Raw genomic sequence first — 25,363 nt, 5'->3', positions numbered from 1 at the left:
ACCGATCTCATCATAACCTACCAAGGCTAAATAAATCCATCACAGACGGCCATTAGCTGAGCAAAATCTGCCCAGCAGGGGAGTGGGCTGTAGAATCCTGCCATCTTTAGAGCAATGGCTCCAGTTCAGCCCCATGTCAACTGGCGTTGGGCATGGACCAAGGTGCCCACGCCCCTGCAGCAGCTCTGTCTAGCACGAGGTCAGTAGTGAATGAACGTCCTTTTACCATCTGCTTTGTGTTCAGTGCAAAATGACCTGGTGGATCTCAACCCAACTGCTAGGGGATAGGTGTCCAGATTGCCAGAAGCCACCATAGCAACTGGTGCTTCGGGGATGTCTGTATTACAGTCAAAGGCATAGGTGTTGGGGGTGGTGCCGCACCCCCTGGCTTGAAGTGGGTTCCATCATAAACAGGGTTTACAGTTTGGTTCAATGGCTCTCAGCACCCCCACTATACAAATTGTTCCAGCTCCCCTGGTCAAAGGGTTGACTGTGCCGTGTGTAGACATACCCTAGCTAGCTTGAAAAGGAATAGGAATGAATCTGCAACAGCATGAGTGGCAGCTCAGGCTAGCCACTGAGGTACATACCCGGAGTCCTGGGTGGGCTTGTACAGAGTGTGCTGCCATGCCTTCACCACTATTGTTCTAGCTAGCTAGATCAAAGCTGACTCAGGTATGTGTACAAGTGCTACAGTCACACCTCTGACTGCAGTGTAGACATACCCTGAGAGCAGAGGCAGCCAACAAAGGAGACTGAGAGGCCAATGAACAAATGGGCCATGAGCAGTGATCTCCTTTCATGCTCTCTGGGTTGGGGTAGGGGGAAGCTTGCACCGCTGCTGCCTGTGCTATACATTTTATGGGTTATACAGATAGGACTTCAGTCTCTAGGGGCATGTTTCTCCAGCCCCCCGTTAACTTGTGAAATGATCTACAAATCTGCAGGTGGTGTTCAAAATAGTTTGAATTCTGAAGGGCTCTTTTTCTTTTATTAAAGTGTGTTTATGACAAAAGAGAGACTTACAAAAATAACCCTGGTGGGGCCCCCTCCAGAGAGGGAGACAACAGTAGGGTTACCATATCTCATAAATAAAAAAAGAGGACCCTCCCTGGGCACTGGCCCCGCCCATTTCCCCACCCCTAGCCCCGCCCCAACTCCGCCCCTTCCCCACCCTAACTCTGCCCCCTCCTCCCTTCCACTCCCAGCCAGGGGGAAAGGGCTGCCCCAGTGCTACCGGCTTCAGGGTTTGCCGGGCAGCCCCCAGACCCTGCGCCCCCAGCCGGCGCTTCCCCAGCGCAGCTGGAGTCCGGGAGGGGAAGCACCCAGCCGGGGGCGCAGGGTCTGGAGGCTGCCCAGCAAACCGTGAAGCCGGTAGCGCTCGGGCTTTGGGCAGCCCCTATGCCTCCGGACCCTGCGCCCCCAGCCGGGCACTTCCTCTGCCGGGCTCCGGCGGCGCAGGGTCCGGAGGCACGGGGGCTGCCCGAAGCTGGTAGCTCTCGGGCAGCCCGGCTCTTAAACAGAGCCGAAGAGGAGCAGAGCCTCCAGCCGCGGTGGCTCTGCGTAACTTACACTGTGTAAGTTACACAGAGCCGAAGAGGAGCAGAGCCTCCAGCCCCGGCGGCTCTGCTCCTCCCCGACTCTTCGGCTCTGTTTAAGAGCCGGGCTGCCCGAGCGCTACCGGCTTCGGGCAGCCCTGGTGCCTCCAGACCCTGCGCCCCCAGCTGGGCACTTCCCCTCCCGGGCTCCAGCGGCGCAGGGTCTGGAGGCACGGGGGCTGCCCGAAGCCAGTAGCGCTTGGGCAGCCCGGCTCTTAAACAGAGCCGAAGAGTCGGGGAGGAGCAGAGCCGCCATTTTCCCGGACATGTTCGGCTTTTTGGTAATTCCCCCCGGACGGGGGTTTGACTGCCGAAAAGCCGGACATGTCCGGGAAAAAGAGGACGTATGGTAACCCTAGACAACAGGCTAACAGCAGTAGCTGCATTTCTCACTTTGGAAGCCAAATAGATGAATATCCCCATTCATAGAATCACAGAAATGTAAGGTTGGAAGGGATCTCGAGACAGCATCAAGTCCAGCCCCCTGTGCTGCTGAGCCAGGAACAGGTAAACCTAGAACATCCCTGACAGGTGTTTGTCCAACCTGTTCTTAAAAACGTCTAATGTTGGGGATTCCACAACCTCCCTTGGAAGCCTATTCCAGCACTTAACTACCCTTATAGTTAGAAAACTTTTCCTAGTATCTAACCTAAATCTCTCAGGCTGCAGATTAAGCCCATTACTTCTTGTCCTACCTTCAGTAGACATGCAGAACAATTGATCACTGTCCTCTTTACAAAAGCCCTTAATACGTTTGAAGACAGTTATCAGATCCCCCGGCAGTCATGTCGTCCCAAGACTAAACATGCCCAGTTTTTTAACCTTCCTCGGAGGTCAAGTTTTCTATACTTATTAATAATTTTTTTTGCTCTCCTGTGGACTCTCTCCAATTTTTCCTCACCCTTTCCTAGAGTATGGTGCACAGAATAGGCACAGTACTCCAGGCCCCACCAGTGCCAAGGAGAGTGAAATAATTACCTCCCATGTCTTCCATATGACACTCCTGTTAATACATCTCAAAATATTTAACCTTTTTCTCAACTGCATCACATTGTTAACTCATTTATTCAATCTCTGATCCACAATAACCCCTTTTTGGCAGTACTGCTGCATAGTCAGCTACTCCCCATTTTGTAGTTGTGCTTTTGATTTTTTTTCCTTCTTAGGTGTAGTACTTTGTACTTATCTTTTCTGAGTTTCATCTTGTTGAATTCTGACCAATTCTCTAATTTGTCAAGCTCATTTTAAATTCTAATCCTATCCTCCAAAGTGCTTGCAATCACTCCCCACTTTGTGTCATCCTCAAATTTTATAAGCATACTCTCCACTCCATTATTCAAGTCATTTAATGAAAATATTGAATAGTATTTGGATCAAGACTGACCCCTGCGGAACCCCAGTAGATACACTCTCCCAGTTTGACAGAAAACCATTGATAACTACTCTTTGAGTATGACCTTCCAATCAGCAGTGCACCTGCCTTATATTAGTTTAATCTAGACAACATTTCCCTACATTGCTTATCAGAATGTCATGTGGGACTCCATCAAAAGCCTTACTAAACTCAAGATATACCATGTCTACTGCTTTCCCCCAACCACTATGCCAGTAACCCTGTCAAAGAAGGAAATCAAGCTGGTTTGGCATGATTTGTTCTTGACATAGCTATTGCTTATAACCCTATTATCCTCGAGGTGCTTACAAATTGATTGTTTAATAATTTGTTCCAGTAAATTTCCAGGTATAGATGTTAGGCTGACTAGTCCATAATGCCCCGGTCCTCTTAGTTCCTCTTTTTAAAGATGGGTAACTATGTTTGCTTTTCTCCAGTCTTCTGGGATTCACTCATCCCTGATGAATTCTTGAAAATCATTGCTAACAGTTCTGAGATTACTTCAACTAGTTCCTTAAATACCTTAGGATGAATTTCATCAGGCCCTGTTGACTTGAATACAGTACTTCTAACTTGTCCTGATATTCTTTAACCTGTTCTTTCCCTGTTTTGCCTTATGTTCCTTTCCCCTTGTTGTTACTATTTAATTGTATGGAGTATCTGGTCACCGTTAGTGAAGACTGAAGCAAAATAGACATTAAACACCTCAGCCTTCTTGATGTAATAAGTTGTTAGCACATCTTCCCAGATAAATAGAGGACCTACACTTTCCTTAGGGTATGTCTACACTACGAAATAAGGTCGATTTTATAGAAGTCGATTTTTAGAAATCGATTTTATACAGTCGATTGCGTATGTCCACACTAAGTGCATTAAGTTGGCGGAGTACGTCCTAACTACCATGGCTAGCATCGACTTACGGAGTGGTGCACTGTGGGTAGCTATCCCACGGTTCCTGCAGTCTCCGCCGCCCACTGGAATTCTGGGTTGAGCTCCCAATGCCTGATGTGGCAAAAACATTATTGCGGGTGGTTTTGGGTACATGTTATCAGTCACCCCTCCCTCCGTGAAAGCAATGGCAGACAATCATTTCACACCAGACACCAGGGCAATTAGAAGAGCACAGCAAGGCGTGCTGCACATCAGAGAAGCTTTGAAAACCAGTTTCATGACTGGCCAGGCTTCGGTGTGACAGTTGTTTGTGTTTCTCCTTGATGCAAACCCGCTCCCTTTGTTGATTTTAATTCCCTGTAAGCCAACCCCCCACTTTGAAATAAAGTAACTATTGTTTTGAAACCATGCATTCTTTCTTTCTTTCTTAATTTAAAAAAAAAAGAGAGAACGGACAAGGTAGCCCGGGTGGGGTGGGGGAGGAGGGAAGGACAAGGCCACATTGCTTATTGTAGCCACACTACAAATCAAAACTGTTTGAATGCCAGCCTTCTGTTGCTTGGGCCATCCTCTGGAGTGGACTGGCTGGGTGCCCGAAGCCTCCCCCCCGCGTTCTTGGGCATCTGGGTGAGGAGGCTATGGAACATGGGGAGGAGGGTAGGCGGTTATACAGTGGATGCAGCGGGGATCTGTGCTCTTGTTGGCTTTCCTGCAGCTCCAACAGACGCTTCATCATGTCCGTTTGCTCCCCCATTAGCCTCAGCATCACGTTCCGCCTCCGCTCTTCGCGCTCACTTAATTATTTCCTGGCCTCTGCCACTGAATGCCTCCATGCATTAAGCTGTGCCCTATCAGTGCGGGAGGACTGCATGAGCTTGGCAAACATGTCATCGCGAGTGTGGTTTTTTTTTTCGCCTTCTAAGCTGTGATAACTTCAGGGATGGAGATGATAGGGGGAGCGTAGAAACATTCTATGCTCTACGATTCTGGGGAGACTGCATGGTCACCTGTGCTGCTGAGTTCGCCACGCTGACCAAACAGGAAATGAAATTCAAAAGTTCCCAGGGCTTTTACTGTTTACCTGGCTAGTGCATCAGAGTACAAAGTGCTGTCCAGAGTGGTCACAATGGAGCACTCTGGGATAGCTCCCGGAGGCCAATACCGTCGATTTGCATCCGCACTGCCCCAAATTTGACCCAGCAAAGTCGATTTTAGCGCTACTCCCCTCGCCGGGGAGGAGTACAGAAGTCAATTTTAAGAGCCCTTTAGGTCGATGGAACGGGGTTGGTTGTGGGGGTGCATTCATTTTTAAATCGACCTAACGTGGCTAAATTCGACCTAACCCTGTAATGTAGACCAGGCCTTAGTCTTTCTCTTGCTTTTAATCTATTTAAAATCTCTTCATATTGCCTTTTATGTCCCTTGCCAGGTGTAACTCATTTTGTGCCTGAGGCCTGGTCTGCACTGAAAAGTTAGGATGACCCAGCTAGGGGGTGTGAAAAATCCACACTCATGAGCTACATAGTTAATATGACCTAACCCCAGTGTAGACAGTGATAGTTCGATGGAAGAATTAGGTAGTGTCCGCACAGAAGTGCTTAAACAGCATTGCTGTTACAGTGACACAGTTGCAGTGTTTCAAGCGTAGACAAGCCCTTTAGCCTTTCTGATTTTGTCCTTTTGCACTCCTCCTTAGCAATTCATCTATGTTTCCACTTTTTGTAGGATTCCTTTATGATTTTTCAGGTAATTAAAGAGCTTCTGATGGAGCCATATTGGCCTCCTACTATTCTTCTCATCTTTCCTTTGCATCAGAATAGCTTGCAGTTGTGCCTTTTAATATTGTCTCCTTGAGAAACTGCCAGCTCTCCTGAATTCCTTTATCCCTTAGATTTTCTGCCCATGGGCCCTTACTTACCAGTTCTTCAAGTTTGTTAAAATTTGCTTTTTTGAAGTCCATTGTTTTGTTTATTCCTTTCTTTTGTTAGAATCATGCAATCAGTTCGCAACCAATTTTTCCCTGTTAGAGTGCATCAAGTCTAAATTGGCTGTCCCCCTGGTTACTTCCTCCATTTTCTGAAACAAACAGTTGTCCCCAGTACATTCCAAAAAGATACTGGAAATGTGTTCTGTTGTATTACTTTTCCAAGGGATGTCTGGGTAGTGAAAGTCCCCCATAACTACGAGGTCTTTGTGTTCTGGAGATTTGCTATATGTTCTGTGTGTTTATTTGTTCTCCATTGCCTGGAGAATGACGAAAAGGCACCAAGTGAAGAGGTGGTGATTGCTTTGTAGCCATGAGCTAGTTGCCTGCAAGGCCCCGCACCTCCTGGCCATGTATGCTTGGCTTGCTAGCCAGCTTCTGCCCTCCAAGGATCGGCACGGAAAGCCCTGTGTGTGCCAGCACTAAGCAAACCGGGTTTGGCAAAGATTTTGTGCTGGCTAATTGAACTGATCAGGAGTGAGCAAATGTAATGCATGTTTGAGAATAGTAGAGGGAGTTTAATGGCAGGGGAACACACAGCAAGATGGGAGGAGCTGTTACATTTGGGGGTCACTGCGGGGCACTAGTGGGTTGGGGATGGGCAGGTGCAGCCATTTGGCAGGGACATTTTGGGATCAGCTGCTAAACCTGCCTAGGCTCCAGTGAACATGGCTGTGCCTGATTCTGTGTTTTGCTCTTCTCAGATGAGGGGCACAAAGGTGAGTGCTGCTGTAATCTGAGGTCTTAGAACTGTGTCAACAGCTCTGAGTTCATCCGTGTGGCCTTTTGCTGTGTTTGCCTCCCTCCCTCTCCTATTCCCCTGCAGGTGAGGTGGACCAAAACTGCTGGCAGTGCCTCGGACAAATTCCAGGAGACATCGGTGTTTAACGAGACCCTTCGGATTGAGAAGATCCAGAGGCTGCAGGGAGGCCGCTATTACTGTAAAGCAGAGAATGGGGTTGGGGTCCCTGCCATCAAGTCCATTCGAGTAGATGTGCAGTGTAAGTCGTTTAGCGGCAGCCCAGAGCATCCCACAGCTCTATTGTGTGTCTATAACTAACTGCATGGCCAGCAGGACTCTACATGAACCTAGAACCATGCTCACCCCCAAAGGGACCAAAATGGTACCTCCAGAACTCACTTCCCTCTGGGATGTTAGACCCTTTGTGGGGCAGGATGACTTTGTCTGTCTATACCAACCCCTCTCAGCCCAGGGACCATGATCCCCTCCAAGGGTCCCCAGTGGTTGTCTGGGCTGGTGAGCATGTTTGGCTTCTGTTACCTTTTGTTTTTCTCCTTTTCAACATTGACTTGCTCTCCACTCCAAACTGGATCCACCTCAGATGCCTGGAATGCCCCAGAAACCATTGCACTGATTCCCACTGTGCCTCATCTGAAGCACTGTCGGAACAGAGGAAAGGATTCTGGGATGCCCCTGATGAGGCTGAATTATGAATAGCTAAATAAGGGGTGAGCGTAGGAGGGAAGCCAAGAATCCCTCAATTTAAGCCATAAAGGAAGAGAGCTAATCTGAAATTCCTCTGGCCTTTTACTGCTCTACTTGGGTCTCTCTCACCTTGGAGATTCCACGTATTACCCCTTGTGGGGGGCAACATTTATACATGGACTGTTGTGGCCAGCTGTGATGAAGGTTAGAATGGGGTTGTGTTGCTGTCGGGTGGATACCCCCTTGTGGGAGAGACCAAAGACCTGGAACCCAGCACGATTTTGAGGGAACTTTACTAGGCAGACACTTTCTGCTTTGCGGAGAATAAGCAGGCACAGTACAGCACAGACTCCCATCAAGCTGCTGCCTTGTGTGGTGGGAATTCTGCTCATTGCCTGGGGCCATCGACTGATGCGGTTCCCTTCAAATCTTGATGGCTCCAAACCAAGGTCCTCACTGACCTCAGTTCTGAGGGTCTAATTAAACATTAAGTAAAGGTTTACATTAGAGATTGGCCTGAGCACCCCCACAACTTTGGGAGAGTCAGGATCCAGAACTGTATTTTGCAGCCTGGGCAGGTTCCTATTTTAAATCAGCTTTGACTGTTACCTTCTGCTTTGGTTTGAGTTTCTCTCCTCCCTTACCTTGCCCCACTCCTTTACCCCACTGGGGCAGGGTTGGGTGAATACCATCCTACTACTTAGGCAGGGGACACATGTAACTCCTCCTGCAGCTAATGCTGCTGTGGGTGGGGTCACTGTTTCTCCATGGATTCCAGCTGTCTTTGCTCTGAGAAGTTCCCAAACCATCTAGGAACTCTTGGCTTGTCCACCCTTCCACTTTCACATCTACAATTCAGGCATTTAATTGCTCCCCTACAAAGGGAACTTTGGTTTTCTCAGACCATGGCATAGCAGCTTATCCAGGCCTATGTGTCTTTAGGAATGAGATTGTGGAAAGACTCTTGATATGAGCATTGTAAGTTGTGGGAGGTCCCTTTGCATCTGGGGTGCAGTTTGTAAGTAGGGTGATGTAGAGTCCTGTGGTTCCTCATGCATCTCTGACCTTTAGAACTGTGGGGCCAATGGGGTGGCCAAGGGCTTTCTGATACTAACATCTACTCTGTACATGGACTTGGTAATGCATCTCTTCTGTTTGTGTGTTTTCTGGGAGAAGAGTCTGCTTTCTTTCAGTATTTGCTGTATAGAAAAGGGAGCAGTTAGGAAAGATCAGGTAGTCGGTTGAGGGATCACCAGGGCCAGCCTTTAGCTGGCTGAGACAGAATTTCAAACCATACCCTTCTTGAAATAGTCCCCATAATCTCAATGCAGTTCTTAGTTTTAGTGTCCTCAGTGGCCAGCCCTGGTGCTCACTGGTGCGCTCTGGAACATTCAGTAGGATGTATTGCAGATTGCCTGGGGAGCTCCATTAGGCACATGCAGATGGTTCCAAGGTGGGTACAGTAGCCTGCAGTGAATTATCCCACTGCCTTGGTCCGGAATCAGAAGGCTGGCAGCTCCCTGTCCTGGTTTGGTGAGGGCTGGGAGGTGTCAGTCTCTCTTGAGTCAAGATCAAGTGGATTATGGGAAGAGCAAAACACAAGCACACTCTGGGCCACATCCACCCTTAGTGTCGCTCTCCTGAAGTCAGGGAATTGCACCAGGCATGGATTTGGCCTTGTCATGCTTAGTATGTGCCTGTCCTGGTTCTGAGGGCAATTTGCTTTCACAAGAAGAAAGCTCTAAACTGATCTGGAGACTGAAGCCCTAAAGAGGCCGAATCTCATGGATGCAGGGTGTAGTTGTCATTTATGCACCCAGATCTTCCAGAGCTCCCCATCCTTTGACTTTCACTAAAGCAGGTCTTCCTTTAAAGAGAAAGCAAGGTGGTGTGCAGCTGAGTATCAATGGCTGCCAACCAGCCTTCTGGGCAGGGGGATCTAGGAAGCTGCAGTTGCCAGCAGAAAATTCCTAGGTCTCGCTGCACTAGGCAGGGATGCTGCTGCCTGGAGCGGTTCCATGCTGGGGAAAGGGAAGACAAATGGAAAGAGGGAGATGCTGTTACTGAAGCATTCCATGCGGTTGGGTCAATGCTAAATGTATCCCTGGTGCAACTCGATTGATTTCAGCGGCGTTACTGTACGCCGGGGACATATGTGTTTCCTTGGTTCTTATTGTAGCTTCTCTCAGGAGGGCTGTACCAAGGGCTGGCAGCTATTAAAAGAGGGTTTGAAGGAGGAAATCTAGGAATATAAAGGAAGATAGCGCTCTGCACTACCATGGGGAGAGCACAAATGGACGGAGGCTGGGGAGTTCTGGGGAACTGGTGTGCTCTATCCATGGGAGTTGGAGGAACATCTCCTATAGTAACAGTGACCCCCTTGCTTCCAGTTGACTAAGCATGGTCAGGCTGGAAGGATCTTAGCTGTAACTCAAGTCTTCTAATGTCTTGAGGGATAAAGGAAGGAAATGGACGAGTGGAGTGGTGTAGGCTCTGCCCAGGGTCATGGATGATGGGAAGGATAGTATAAAATTCAGTTAGCTCTCCTGTTAACAACATGTATAGAGAAGGGTCTCTTCTTTATTTTTCTTCTCTCTTTTTCTGTCATTCAGCTAACAGTTCTGCTCATGTCTCTGAGCCATGGTGCTGTCAGGCTAACAAATCTTGGCTCCCATTATAAATGCTGTCTTCAGAACACATGCCTCATTAAAATATGTAAATAGACTGGTCCATGCACACATCTCTGTGGGGAAGGCATGCTAGTCAGAGAGCGCATTAACAGCGATTAATCTTTTCCCTCTATAGCCAGATTTCCAAACTTGCAAACATCTGAACCAATATTTTAAAATCCAGTGACATGTAAGAACAAGGAGTGATGGGAATGCATCCTTTCCCTTCATAGGCTCTGGGGCAGAGGAGGTCACAGTGAGGCACAAATGAAGGCAGTGTGCATGAGTTTTACCCGATAGTTACCTCAGATGTAGCATTCACAGTCAAGCTGGGGCCTGTTTCTGAGCTTGGTGATGGGGGGATATCCAGAGTCGCTCCACTAAGCTCAGTGGCCACCCTCCCCTCAAAACATAGGGGTGTGTGAGAGAGGGGTTGGGGCATGTCAGAGTCAGAAGTCCAGTTTGGCCTCATCTCTCCAAATTAGTACAACTTTAAACGGGGCCTGAATGTCAATTAACCTCAACGGTGATGCTGTCTGATGTTCTAGTCCAGGGGTTCTCCAGCTGTTGAAGTCTGGGAGCCCCTTTGTCTAAGGGAGACCCATCTCCCCTTTCTGCTCCCACACCAGCCCCTCACAGCACAGGGGCACAGTTTGAGAAGCCCCTTTCTAGCAGGAAGGTTGCAGTGGGCGAAGCCTGCCAGCATGGGGAGCTCCCCAAATGGGACTTTCTGCAGGACTCTTCTTCAGAGCTTCTCAAATTAAAGGTTAATCCCATCACTGAGAGGGCAGAGACTAACATGATTTTGGTGCAGGGGAAGTGAGAGAGGACTTGGGAGGGTGTTTTTTCTAGGGAGGGGAGAGAGAAGGGGACAGTCTAATGGATATTTTGGGGGTAGGGGAAGAAGATATTTACAGTGCTTTTTTAATAGGGGGTGGAGGGGATGGTGGAGGGGAGAGGGGATCCGTGCACATGGTAATAGGAAGAAGGGTTTGGGGTACACTTTTAATGGGACAGAAGAGGCTGCATCCAGATGTTCCTGTGTTCTTACATCCCATGTTCCCATGGTTGACATTCCACCAGACTCTTTCCTGTCTGTGAAATGAATCTCCATCTCTGTCCATCTGTTGTTCCCATTTTCTCTTCAGCTTTAGGGTTTTTCATGTTTTTTTTTTTTTTTTTTTTTTTTTTTGCATTATTTGGCCATGTCCAAGAGAAGGGTATAGCTCCAACTTCCCAGAAGAAATCCCTTCCTGTTCGGGGACAGAGGCCACGGAAGTGAAGGGTGGGAGCAGAGGGGAACAAGGGTGGGGGAGGAGAGTTCCTGGGGTTTGGAGCCCTTTGCCTAGCAGATAGAACAGAGGATTGAGATCGGGGAGGTGATCTGGGAGTGTGAATGATGACATTGTGGTCCTGTCAGATAGCCATTCAATTAATCTTACTGCCAACTGAAGGCTGCAAATTAGAGCTTATTTCCTGCTCCTGGAATGTTGTGGAGTGGACTGGAGAAGGTTGGTTTCTCCCATCAATTCCCTTCAGGTGCCATGTGTTGAGTCAGGTCCGCTTCTAGCTTAGTGTTTTCATTGGCTGACTGCGCGTTTGTGTGTATGTGCGTGTGTGTGTGTGTGGAGGGGTTCCCCTCTTCTCCTCCCTCTTGGAGCTTTGTCTGCTCACCAGGCTGTGTGTACCCTGGCCTGAACCTTGCTAATGGCCCCCGCGGACCTTCCCCCTCCCCTCCCTTCCAGATCTAGATGAGCCCATTCTCACCATCCACCAAACCATCAGCGATGTACGTGGCAGTTTCTACCAGGAGAAGACGGTCTTCCTCCGGTGCACAGTCAACTCTAACCCTCCCGCTCGCTTCATCTGGAAACGGGGTGCTGAGACACTCTCCCACAGCCAGGATAATGGAGTGGATATCTATGAGCCACTCTACACACAGGTGAGAGAGACATCACCCACTCCCAAACCCCACCACTGGCTTGTGTTGGCAAATCACCCACCAGGGCCTGAAGATCGTCATGGGTCCATCCCTACCATGCCAGGAGGGGAAATGTTGTCCTCCTCCTGGCACCCACCAGGTTCCCCAGTAATCCAGGATCCCTGCAGAGTTTATTGTCTGTGGGTGATGCTTCTCGCTCCTTGCTTGGCTTGTTGCATATACTAAGGAGAGGGTGGTAGGAGAAGTGTGGATTGCAAGGAGCACTCCCAATACAGAGGTCAGTGATGGGTCAAGAGGACTCCTCTGCCTGCAGGCCTTCCCCTAAAGTGTTTGATGTAGACCAAGGGAGAGGAGTGGAGCAAGAGGGAGGATTGTAGCTGGGAATTTCTTGTCCCACTGTCAGAATGACGCCTGTGCCCGAGGGGCACTGCGGCCTCTTTGGGGATGGAGCCAAGGATGGCTAGGTAGGAAACCTCAGGAATCCAGGCCAGGTTATTCTGTTTGGTTATGTTCCTTAAAGAAAGAAATGGAATCCAGTCCATAGGCCCCTGGTATTCTTCCCCTGTCCTCCCATCTCTCCAGCTGCACGTCCCCTAGCCTCCCATTGCTACACTCATGCTGATGACAATACCCCTTCTCTGCTCATCAGGTTCGCTCCTAGAGCCGTGTGCACTGTTCACAGCCAACAGATTTTTAGCCCTTTTTCCTTTTGGCAAACTGCCTGTGAGCAGGCCAAGGTGTTCATGTTTGTGTCAGTTACTCCTAACATTAAATGAAGAGTTTGTGGAAATTAATTTGAATGGTTGAGATGATTCACTGAGCAAGCCATGTGATTGGTTCCCTGTTTCTGATTGGATACCATACGCTTCCTATTTATGAAGAAAGAACGAGGAGTACTTGTGGCATCTTAGAGACTAACAAATTTATTTGGGCATAAGCTTTCGTGGGCTAAAACCCACTTCATCAGATGCATGGAGTGGAAAATAGAGTAGGAAGATATATACACACACACACACACACACACACACACACACACACAGAACATGAAAAGATGGGGGTTGCCATACCAACTCTAACGAGACAAATCAGTGCACATTGGCCAGAACAGACAGTCTCTACACAAAAGAATAAATGGACACAAATCAGACGTCAAGAATTATAACATTCAAAAACCAGTCGGAGAACATTTCAGCCTCCCTGGACACTCAATTACAGACCTAAAAGTCACAATTCTTCAACAAAAAAGCTTCCAAAACAGACTCCAACGAGAAACTGAATTGGAATTAATTTGCAAACTGCACACCATTAAATTAGGCTTGAATAAAGACTGGGAGTGGATGGGTCATTACACAAACTAAAAACTATTTCCCCATGCTAATTTCCCCCCTACTGTTACTCACATCTTCTTGTCTACTGTTTGAAATGGGCCATCCTGATTATCACTACAAAAGTTTTTTTTACTCCTGCTGATAATAGCCCACCTTAATTAATTTGTCTCGTTAGAGTTGGTATGGCAACCCCCATCTTTTTATGTTCTGTGTGTGTGTGTGTATACACACATACACACAGACACACATATATATATTCCTACTGTATTTTCCACTCCATGCATCTGATGAAGTGGGTTTTAGCTTATGCCCAAATAAATTTGTTAGTCTCTAAGGTGCCACAAGTACTCCTCGTTCTTTTTGTTGATACAAACTAACATGGCTACCACTCTGAAACCTATTTATGAAGAGTATTTTTGTTTGGGAATATGCATGGGTGTTTGTAATTGCTGGAACTGACGGTACTAATAATGAAGAGCTTTTCCAAATGGCAGCATGTGCATCCCAAATACACATGTACTCTCCCTCTCTGTCTGTTTCTCTCTTTTCCCCACCCCCCACCTTAATGTGCAGGTCAAAATCCTCACGCTTTCTTATGCTTGTTTCCTTCTCCCTCCACACATTGCCCCTCAAGTCCCAGTGTTTTTCTTCTCTGCAACTGTAGTGGCGGTGGAAGGGAATGCTCTTGGGTAGTCTGCATTCCAAAGCATTCTGGGAAATGGTGCCCTAAAGTCTGCTATGGATTTCAATGCCCCTCAGTGACTGCCTTGCTGACACTGCTGAAGTTGGTTAATGAGGCAGAACGATGCCATGAGGCAATGAGGAGGAGAGGGCGAAAGGGTAGTTCTTGAGAGGACAGCTTCATCCCTCACATCTCTCTGCCAACCCAAGCCCCCTGCAACTGGGCCCGGAGCAGATTCTGGCCAGTTTTGATTTTTTTTTTTTGAGCCACGCCCCAGGCAACCTGTCAGTTATTGAGGCATTATTCATAGTTTATTGAAACAAGCTTTCCCTGCATGCCATGGAAATGGGCAGTTGGAAGAAAAACTGAAAGAGAGATGGGGACAGAGAGAGCACAGCACTGTGGGTCTGTGATAGATTTAAAAAAAAAATGCTGTAGGTCAGTGCTACTACTTTGGTCTTGAGGGGATTTTCTATCTAGTCCAGTGCTGTCTAATGTCCAGTAAGGAAATTCCAGGCCTTAGAACATCACCTTTTCAGGGAGTCTGAGGCTGACTGTCTGTAGAAACTGGATAATGGTGAGATCTTAGGCTGTGGAAAAGTGCACTCACAGCTCAAAGAAATTCTCTTCTGTGTTGTGTCTGTGGGTTCCTGTCAAGGGACGTCCCTGCCAGCATGGGTCATTCCTACAAATGCCAGCTAGAGGGAAAGTGGTGTAGGATTGCCCTGTTTATGCAGAGGTGCCCTGATTCTCCTCTTCTTTCTACTGGCTTAAGCCAGAAATTGAAGTTAGCAAAGTTACATGGATGTAAAACTGGTGTGATAGCAGAATCAGTCTTGTTGCTCAGAAGCCTCATGTTTAACAAATCACAGTTCAGTTACACTTGTACTGTTGTATTCTCAGCCAGTCAGGCCAGATACACTGGTGTCAGTATAAGGTTTAGATGGCTGACATTTTACAAATGAGCTAAAGGCTTAACAGTTTATGCTTTTGTAAACTGATTTACAATCTAGGTTTATACACGTTTACCCGACCCTATGTCTACTGATCAATAAACTGGATGCATATGAACCATGTGTAAATCACTAGTTGACATGCACATTGTAAATGCCCTTGTTCATGCAGCATAGCAACGGATCTCCAGGGAAGTGTTTTTCACTTGGGTATTGGTCTCCTAGGAATTTATCTTCTAATTCACTCAGGTCAGATACTACATGTTCAATGTATATTAATGTTTGTGAGCTCCATGTCCTGTCCCAGGCAGTCATCTCGGGAGGATTTGTCAAGCTGATATCGTTTCACGTTTACAGATTTTTATTTAAAAAATTTGTAAAAAGAGATTGACACAAATAAAAGGACAAAGGCAAACTGTCATAAAGGCATACGAGTTAGAGGGTGCAAACCATGGGGTGCATCTCAGAACTTCCCATAAGCATGTCTCATAAATGTAAATATACAGAACCCATATCATGTGAATTTAACAGAGTTATTCTGGTTCTGCTGTGTGCCAATGACTGACCGTGCCAGAATCTGATTTTAGTTACACTTCTATGAAAAATCCAGGGCAACTCCATTAAAGACAGTGTCGTTACTCTGGCAATATATCCGTGTAAATGAGAGTAGAATCTTGAGCAAAGGGAAAAGAAAGGTTTGATCATTTCTTTTAATATTTCTCTTAATTACTCTTTTTTCCTCTACTGCAAATTTTTACAGTTTAACTGTTGAGCATATATTTAGCCAAGTATTAAAAGACTAAGGGCTGGAATCTGATCTTGGTTACCCTGGTTTTATGACATTGTGACTCCACTGACTAGAGCGACTGCTGGATATCCCAGTGTGAGATCAGAATCTAGCTCTAAGTAGTTAAGAGCCTTTCAATCCTGCAAGATGATCCTGACAGCAATTGACAAGAGATAATCTATAAAGCTGCTCAGTAATGCTTCCAGGTTACATGGTATTGCTGCTGATTCTGTTTGTTTATTTAATTTATTTAGAGAATGCCTAGTGTTGGAATTATCACCACGAACATTTTATTGCTTCTTTTACAAAGGAATGAGGGGCTGATCCAGAGAGGTCCTGAGCGCTCACAACTCCCATTGATCAGCACTTCTCAGAATCAGATCACAGATTTGTAGCTGAAAGCTGTTCATTGTTCATCTGTCATTCAGTTACTCTGTTCCCCTTCTTTCCAAACTCCCAGGGTGAAACCAAAGTTCTGAAGCTGAAAAACCTGAGGCCGCAGGATTATGCCAGTTACACGTGTCAGGTGTCCGTCCGGAATGTCTGCGGCATCCTGGACAAGTCAATCACTTTCCAGCTCACTAACACAACAGGTAAGAGAGCAGCAACAGAAATGCCTTTGGGCCCTGAGCACCTCTTGCTTGCTGAACAGCTGTCCTCCTCCCAAGGTCTGGTGAAGTGGGATCCAATCCAATACCTATTAAAGTTAGTGGCTAGACTCCCACTGACTTCAGTAGGCATGGGATCAAGTCCACAATACAAAACTTAGCATGAACCAAACAAAGAGTTGGAGCAGGAGGTGTCCAGCAGTCCTTGGAATTCTTGTGAGCTCTCAGTTACCGTGGCTGGTGGGATGTCATGAGAACAGTCTCTATTTGGGTGTTGAGGGAACTATGTAGATTTTTAACTAGCCAACTTTTTACAAAAATAAAAGCAACTTTTCTGATTTGCTTTTTGTACAGTTGATATCTGGGAAAATGCTGCATGAACTTTCCCACAAATACTCCATACAATATTTGGATGACTTTGCTCTACCCTGATTCACACCCCTCGTGTGGCTGTTTTCTGAAAGCATTCAAGCCATCAAGTTCTACTGGCACAGCAGTCTGTGGAAAGCAGATATCAAAACAAATTTCACAACCACATGCGCAAATGTTCATGACAGGAATGCTTGAGTGATCATCCAGTCAAGGAACAGAAAAAATATCATGTGATCATTCAGAGAGGTCCATTACTAATTAACAACTGACTATTGTACATCAAATCCTTGTAGATAGCTGGTCACAACCAATAGATTAAAAAAAAAAACCCTAAAAAGCAAAAAATTGTCAAATTATTTTAAATAATGAATAAATATGAGAAAATTGCTTTTTTTTTGCTTTGGGATATTCTGTGATCAAAGACGAGCCTGAACTCATTTCTGTAATGTGATGTAATGTCATGTAATGTACTTGTTTGAATTATTCACCTAGCTCTAATATAATACAAAGTAGTTTACATCCCTTGTGTCATCTCTGTACAACGAAGGCAGAACTCTTGATGGTGCCAACTGTTGATGAGAAATAGTTAATACTGTAGAAAATTATGTGTATTGATCTAACTGAGCCTAGGGGCTGAGACAATGAACATGTTTTTATGTATAAATAATTAAATACCCGAAGAAAAGAAAAACCTAGGTTAAATATTAGGGGGAAATGCTCCTAACAGTGAGATCTCTGCAACTGACTCAAAAGATGGAAGCCCCATCACTTGTGTCCTCTCAAACTAGAGTGGACAGAACAGTAGAGCATTCATTATAAGACACAGTCCTTCCCTAGTCCAGGGGAATAGGGCCTCATACAGCTCTTCTAGCTCTGACTTCTGAGATGATATGTTTGTAGATTTATAGACTCTAATTCCTCTTCAGAACCACGCTCCCCAGATAAATGCGAAGAAAGCATCCTTCTTTTCATTTCAGCCCTTTTATTGAGTGAACAAGGAAGCAAGGTTTTCAAGCTGATCCGATCTGGTACCAGTACATGTGCAGTACATGGGTAAATTGACTCAACTTCTTAGCCACTTGCACCGGATCAACATTTGGCCCATACAGCAGATGTGTGTAGCTCTCTTGCTATATATAGATACGTATTCATATTTATACACACACAAATATAAAGTCTTTCTCTGTATATGTGTGAATAATTTTTTAGATTCTCTCTGATCTTGCATAAATCTCTTCCTCCCCTCTTCTGCTCATGCATTAGTAACTTCCTTGTAGCATTGGCTGTGTCCAGAATTCTGAACAGCCTTACTCATGATGTCTTTGCTTCTGCACCTGGAGAAAAACTCAGGGAGCACAGAGGTGCGTGGAAATCAATCTTTAAGTATTTATAGACCCAAATAGTATGGACCTTTGAGGGGAAGCGATGGGTCAGGTCAGAGAATCTTCTTTCCCCAGCTTGTTTGCTGCTCCTTTGCCGTTTGGCTATAAAAGTGGCTCCTATGATTCATCAGGGGTCCCTTGCTACTGACTGACTGTGGTGCAGATCTGTACTTCTCCCTGCCAGGGAGTCCAAAGCTTGGCCCTGATGGTTAGGAATCTTCCCCCCCCCCCCCCCCCCCCCCGGCTTGGCTCTTCGATTATCTTGGGCAGCAGCTAAGTGTTGTGGTTGCAGCACAAATGTCTGCAGCACCAGTTTCGATTCCTGTTCTCTATGTGCATTCTCCCCCTGCAGGAGTTTTCTGCCTCCTCCTCCTCCTCCTTCCTGATGATGCTTTTTGGTTCTAGAGCTCTGAGGCTGACCCAGTGGGTCTGGCTGCAGAACCCAGTCCTGTCTCAGGGCCGGTTTGTTGCAGCCTGCGTGTTGGGATCCAGCTGTGGTTGGGGAATGGCTGACATTTTCTCCCTTGATTTCTGCAAAGTTAAGCAGTCCAGCTGGTTAATTCTCCTGCAGTTTTACTGCAGCAAATTGGACTTCAAAGGGAATTGAAAGCGACTCTTTGTTTTTAATGGTCCCCTCGCTCCACAGCAGACTCTGCCAGCAGGTTTTTCTGAGCCGAGAACAAAAGGAATCGCCACGGGTTACAAATAAATGAGATTCATCTCCTGCATAACAATGGCTGCATATTGTTACCCTCCATCCGCTGACTAGAGGAGGATGGGAGCCAATCTCAGCTCCCAGAGCTGGGGCTGGTTCAGGCCGTCTAGCTGGAGAAGCATTGCCTTGAGATGTGCAGGTGGCCATTTCACAGGTTCCTCCTCTCCTGGTTACACTCACCAACAAGCTGCCCTGAGGAAGCAGCTGCCCAATGAAGTCACGTTTCCTGAGTTACCTTGCACAGAACATGTCCTCACTCAACAGGATTCTAGCAGTTAGGGCTGGACAAACAAGTTCAGGTAAACTAAAAGAATAGCCCAAAATCTTTACCAGAACCCGAACGAGATCTGACTCATGCTTCACTGCTGCCTCCCTACCCTCCCCCCACCAAAAAACCCCCAAAGTAATTGATCTCTGCCACCTTCCAGGTCTGCCCGGAGGGAGAGACTCCCTACCAAGACCATGAGTGCAGTTTCTACCAGCTTTGCCAAGGAGAAGCAACTCCAGCCAAGACCAGCTCAGTGTCAGGGGAGGTGACTACTGTTCAGTTTCAGTTGGACAAGACCGAAGGTCTCTTGGCTCAGGGCAGCTGCCTTATGGATGGTCTTGTACTCTGTGTCGTGTCTGCATAGATTGTGGGGGTTTGTCCATCCAGGATGAGCCAGGCCACCCTATTAGGGGCCTCTTTGGATTTATGAAGCCCCCTCAGAGTCTAAAGTCACCACTGGCAAATATACAAATAATTTTTGCTCCCTATTAATCACTGGATTTTATATTTATTTTCAAAATTCCAGGTTGAGGGACCCTCAAGGGACCTGACCTACAGCTGTGGCCCCGAGAAATCAAAGGAATTAAACCGTGTGCCTCAAACTGATCCTTATGGTTGGCAGCAAAAGATGTCAACTGCCTCCGTCCCGTCCCCCCCCCCCCCAATATACAGCACTTGCACAGTTGGCCGGGTGCTTCCTGTGCATGTGACAAGAGGGACATTGGCCACTGCTAGAAACAGGACACCAGGCTGCAGTGCTCGGAGCTTTCTGGCCGCAGTTATGCTGCTAAGTTATGCTGCCTGCATGGAGGAGAGAGCAGCCGTCCTAGCCTTGTTTGTATGAGCCGTAATTCAGAGATCCAGCACAGCTCATTAACGCAGAGTCCGGGGAGAGGAGAGGCAGAAATAATGATGCTGTTAAATCAGGCTTCATGAATATGTAACAACGTCTTATTTTGCATTATTATGGCCGTTACTTAAAACACACTCTCAGCCTTTGTGCTGTCGCCGGTTGCTTTCTGAGCTCTGTCTGGAGCCAGTGATGGAGCTGACAAGGGCCGTTAAAGGGCCTTTCGTGAGATGAAGTGGAGAAGGCAGAGGAAAGCTTTTGAGATCAGTTCCTGGGGAGGGCAGGAATGAAAGAAACCAAACACAAGGATGTGAGCATCCAGAAGACGAGAAGCTGTGTGTGCACTGTGAATCTGCCCAACCTGTTCACCTGTGCCATAAAGGGGAAGCCATCTGGGTTGTACCCCAAGTGTGTAGAACCATGTATTTGACACATGCAGAGAACCAGGAGGGGAGCTACAGTATTTAGCACGAGCTGGTGGTTGGGATACAGGATCATGAATGATCTAGACCAGCAGTTCCCAAACTTAGTTGGCTTATATACAGACTTCTTTAGTGATATTTGAAGTATCACAAGCAAATTTCTTCTTTTAGTGCCCACTTCTTTTATGCCTTACTAGCATAAGCATTTCTGGACTCGTAGTAAAATAGATTCCTACTGAAGTCTGAAGTGTAAGATTATAGCATTTTTTTAAACAGCAGGTTTTTAGACAGTGAATCAAAAAGAATCATCAATTATTATGTCTTCCTTGTAATTGAGTAACACAAAACGTTTGTCAAATGACTTGATATATTTTGGTATGCTGCTAAACTAAGCCGTTGGCTTGACGTTTTAATTTGTCTCATTTAAGTTCAAAGTTTCTGCTAATTCTTATTTGGATTATTGCTGAACATAACACAAAGGTGTCATCTTTTATTGACAATAGGTCCCTGATCCTCGCCTGGACTCCAGGCAGCTTCAGCTCCAATTCACTCTTGTTCCAATGCTTCAGGTTCCCAGCTCCCCTCAAGTTCCCGCTGAACCAGTCTCACTGCAGCCCTGGGCCTCTCTGAAGGACCTTTCACACAGATTTCCTCCTGCTCCGGTCCCTGGACCCAACTCTTGCCCTCTATGTAAGGAACTACACAGCCTTCCTTCATGGGGCTGTGCCATGATTCAAGCAGACTTCTCCAGCCCACCAGAATCCAGATTCTAGCCTCACTCCACAGAGCCTCCCTTGGTCCTTGGACTCGCACACTTCTTCCCCTTGCTTCAGGCCTCCCCGCAGCCCTCCTTCTTAGGGATGGGTTCTGATTTAGGCAGGCTTTCCCAGTCCACCAATCTCCCTTCTGGCTCTCACTCTGGCGAGCCTCTTTCTTAACTCATGTTCCCCTGCAATTCTTCTATCCAGGTTATCTGTCCTCTACTACTCCTGGGAGTCACTTAACCTTTAAGCTGCTTCCTTAACACCTGCCCCTATTCTGCTGCTGCCTTGAATACCTGCTTCCTTAAAGGGGCCATATCATGAAACAGGGCTTGGCTGGTCCTGGGCCCCACTCCCCTTTAAAGGGGACAAGACCACCCTTTTACAGCGTACCACTTTCAACAAGCTCCTGTACCACCAGTGGCACATGTACCACAGTTTGGGAACTCATGATCCGGACAAGTTCTGTTCTTCCATCCCCTGGGGCTGCACCAGCAGGGCCATAGCAGTCAGAAGGAAGGTAGAGTGCTTGCCTCAAGGGAAGTTCTGTCCATACCAGGAGTCTGCTCTGCGAAATGGAGTGGAGTCTCATGATGTGGGTTGTTTGGGATATGTCCTTAATACAGACGTGCTCCAAAGCTCCTTTTCAGGCTGATAACTGTGGAGGGGTGAACTGGTCTGATGAGAGCTGAATCCAAACCCAAACCACCATGGGGATTGGGAAGTCTCCCTCTCTTTTTTTAGCCATTCCTCACCTCTCTGTGTGGCTGTGGCGGCCCTGTAGCCCTCTCTAGCTGTAGGTTTTGGCTTGTGGAAGATTGCAAGGTAGTTCTCTTCTCTCCTCCTCCTCCTGCCCGAGCTGGGCCTTTTGACTTGGAGGAGGCCCTTTGCCCGTCTCTGCCACTGGCGGGACCCATTACTCCCTTCTGGATTCTTCTGTTTTTAAACTGAGCTGCACTCCGCACTGCCCTGAACTGGTCCCCAGCAGGGCGAAGTGGCTTCTGAAATCTTGCAGCTGTTTAAAGTTGCACCGAGTGACCCAGTGTGGGAGGAAAGAAGAACCCTCTTTCCATGCACTTCCGTGTTTGGCTGGTTCTCTTGATATTCCTACCAGACTGAATGCATGGAGTGCCAGAAATCTCATGAGCTGAGAGCCCTTTCTCATGAGATTTCTGGCTCTGTTATGCAGAGATGAAAGATTAAGAGAAAGTTGAGTTGGGGCTCTCTAAGTTTGTGTGTTAAATTAAGGACACCCTTGTGATGGTATCGGAGGTGCCAATACCTTGGTTGAGCCCTGCTGCACTACTGGTGGAGATGCATTGCTGGAGAGGAGCAGAGAATGCATCCTGGCAGCCAAGCGATTTAAGCAGGTTTGGCATCTAGCATGCTACCTCAGCCTGACCTAACTTCAATGCTTTGACTAGTCTACCTGCAGGGTAACACCTTTAGCTAGATTTTGAAAAAGGGTGAGGTTAGGCTTAGCTGGCATGTGTTAACTAACCCAACCCTTCATCTAGTTAAGACACAGCCTCTGTAAGAACAGGCATGGATGTGTATGCCATTCAGCATGTGTGTGTCCCTTTAACACCTGAGGCTTGGAGGGGTTATGCCAGTATCTCTGGTTTGAACAGAAGGGTGACTACTGTATTTGGTAACTTGTTACATGTGAAAGGGACATCCGCTTTTGGGACAGTGTGGGAATAATTGTCTGTATTTTCCACTTAAGTGCCTAGAGATTGAACCAAAGCCCGCTAAAGTCTATAGAAATCTTTCTTTTGGCTTCAGTGGGCTTTGGATCGGGCCCTGAGTCATTGAGCCCAAGCCATGGTGAGCTGGTAGCAAGTTAATATGACCTATTTCAATGAATCTCTTATTTTCATATCTTTCCCCGCCACCACTCCTTCCACTCAGTCTCCTGTGTGCTGTTTCTGTAGGAGGCATAGAGATATTTGCAGTGACTTACACAACATTTTCAGCAGGGGGTATGCAGAGGCTTAGATAGGAGCCACAATGCAAGTAATTGAGCTTTTATTCCATCTCGGCGTCTGCAGGCCCCATTTAAAGACAGGGGGAACTGATACAGAAAGAGCAATATAAATTAACCTGTGTGCAGGGGATTTTGATATTGTTATTGTGAAAATAAACTCGGCATTGGTTCCCCATTTCTCTGCCATCTTGGCTGGTAATGTCCATCTGCAGCCACAGTTACTTGAACTGGCTTTAGGGCCAGATTCTCCACTGCTTCTGTGTTGCCAGTCGTACTTATGCAAAATCCTACTGTTCTGATTTGGAGTGGAGAATTGGGCCCTACATCTATAACAGAGCCAGAGCACCTAGTTAACATGCTGTTACAACGTTCGGTGTAGATGGGACCTAACCATGCTCCTAAAGCTTGGACTGTTCAGGGTTTACGCTGCAATCACAAGGTGTCATTGCAGCTCATGTAGACATACCCAAGCAAGTTGTTAATCTCACTAGCTCAGTCCTGGAGCAGGGAAGCTGCAGCAGTGTGTGCTTCAGTCCACCTGGAACCCTGGGTAATTATTCATGAAGCTAGCCCATGCTGAAACATGCGCTGCTTCAGCTTTTCTGCTCCGGGACCATGAGCTAGCTAGATTCAAGCTAGCTCGGATATGTCTACACCAGCTGCAGTCTAGATGTCTCCTCAGTTTTGGGTCTCCGTGAGGTCCTGTCTACGATATGCCTTCTAACCCTGTTGCGGCCAGGTTCCCTGCCTTGGTTAGAGACGCAGTGTTGATGGGGCCCTAGATTCACACACATCATGTTTTTAATGAACTCGTGGCCAGCCCACACTCGCCCAGCCTGACCCGCTCTTTCCCAAGAACAAACGGAGAGTCTCTCCATTCAGATAGAATTGAGCGAAGCCCAGGCTGGTGTGAGTCTCCTCAGAGCTCACTAGTGTTCCCATTTTTCTCTTCCAGCCCCACCTGCTCTGAAGCTGTCTGTCAATGAGACCCTGGTGGTGAACCCAGGAGATAATGTCACTATGCAGTGCTCCCTGACAGGCGGCGACCCACTGCCTGAGGTGGTCTGGTCTCACTCACCCAGCCCTATGCCTCACAACAGCCTTATTCAAGAGGGTAACCTCACCATCTGGGGGATCCGCATGGAAGATTCAGGCTACTACAATTGCACGGCCATCAACAATGTGGGGAACCCAGCTAAGAAGACAGTGAATCTGCTGGTGCGATGTACGTCCCTCCACTGCATGCGCTTTTAGGGCGAGACTCTGGGTTCCCAGCGCACGTCATTGTTCATTTAAATAGGGGGTAAATGTGCTACTCCAGCAAGGGTCTGGTAGCACTGACTGGAGAAGGTGCTGTGTAAGCTTCCACACCTACAGCTTTGCTGATGCACCTCACTCCTGACTCGCAGCACCCACAGTTATTCCAGTCCTGTTCTTCCACAGTTCTGCAGATGCTTCCTGATCCTGACATGTAGCACCACAGCAGGCCTTGGGGGCGTGGGGCCATTGCCTCACATGGGGATCTCATTTGGGCATAGGGCTGGGGGATCCCTTGACCCAGAGTGTGTGGAGCCATTGCCTCCCATCGGGCAAAGGGTAGATGTCTCACACGGGTATCCCCATTGGGCACAGGGCATTTTGTCTTCACTAACTGGCTTTGCACCTGTGTTCATCCCAGCCATGAAGAACGTCACCTTCCAGATCACCCCTGACGTGATCAAAGAGAGTGAAAGCATCCAACTAGGGCAGGACCTGAAGCTCTCGTGCCATGTGGATGCCGTCCCCCAGGAGAAGGTCGTCTACTTCTGGTACAAGAATGGGAAACCGGCCAGGGTCTCAGACCGACTGCTCATTTCCAGGAATGACCCCGAGCTCCCACCAGTGACCAGCAGCCTGGAGATCATTGACCTGCGCTTCAGTGATTATGGCACATATCTGTGCATTGCGTCCTTCCAGGGGGCCCCCATCCCCGACCTCAGTGTTGAGGTGAACATCTCTTCAGAAACAGGTGAGCCTCCACTGTGGAGGCCTGGGGCTTTGAGGGAGTTGGGTCAGGGGGCAGAGTGTGGATTAAAATCACGAAACCAACATATTCTTTCCAGACTGAGCTCTTGAAGGCCCTCAAATGAGCCTTGACTTCAAGTGTAAGAGCTCTTGTTCCTTCCGCGTAGGATGACAGCTATGCTGCGTTCCTTGTAGTATCCTGAGACGATCCCTCTCATGTGCCCGATGAGGGGGTTGGACTAAACCAAAGAGAGCAGCCCCAACATGCCACATTTTAGGCGGGAGCCAGTATGTGCTGGGCTGGATGCTGTGGGCATGTC

At 47.4% G+C, this 25,363-nt stretch overlaps 1 protein-coding gene across 12 annotated transcripts in view; it reads left to right on the top strand.

Annotated features, from left to right (window-relative positions):
- MDGA1 (MAM domain containing glycosylphosphatidylinositol anchor 1) overlaps window positions 1-25,363 on the top strand; it is a 208,212-nt gene that overhangs the window by 74,180 nt on the left and 108,669 nt on the right. For 9 of the 12 annotated variants that reach the window (XM_042848492.2, XM_065590536.1, XM_065590540.1 and 6 more), the window contains 5 exons: window positions 6,693-6,867; window positions 11,728-11,924; window positions 16,135-16,267; window positions 23,995-24,264; window positions 24,718-25,047. In XM_042848492.2, coding sequence (XP_042704426.1) covers window positions 6,693-6,867; window positions 11,728-11,924; window positions 16,135-16,267; window positions 23,995-24,264; window positions 24,718-25,047 — 1,105 coding nt within the window. The remainder of the gene's footprint in view (window positions 1-6,692; window positions 6,868-11,727; window positions 11,925-16,134; window positions 16,268-23,994; window positions 24,265-24,717; window positions 25,048-25,363) is intronic. The other 3 variants (XM_065590539.1, XM_065590544.1, XM_065590542.1) reach the window with 1 other exon arrangement.

This window comes from Chrysemys picta, chromosome 3, assembly GCF_011386835.1.
Source record: "Chrysemys picta bellii isolate R12L10 chromosome 3, ASM1138683v2, whole genome shotgun sequence".
Taxonomy (NCBI): domain Eukaryota; kingdom Metazoa; phylum Chordata; order Testudines; family Emydidae; genus Chrysemys; species Chrysemys picta.
Note: the sequence above shows the minus strand (reverse complement) of the source record. Positions and strands in the feature narration are given on the sequence as shown.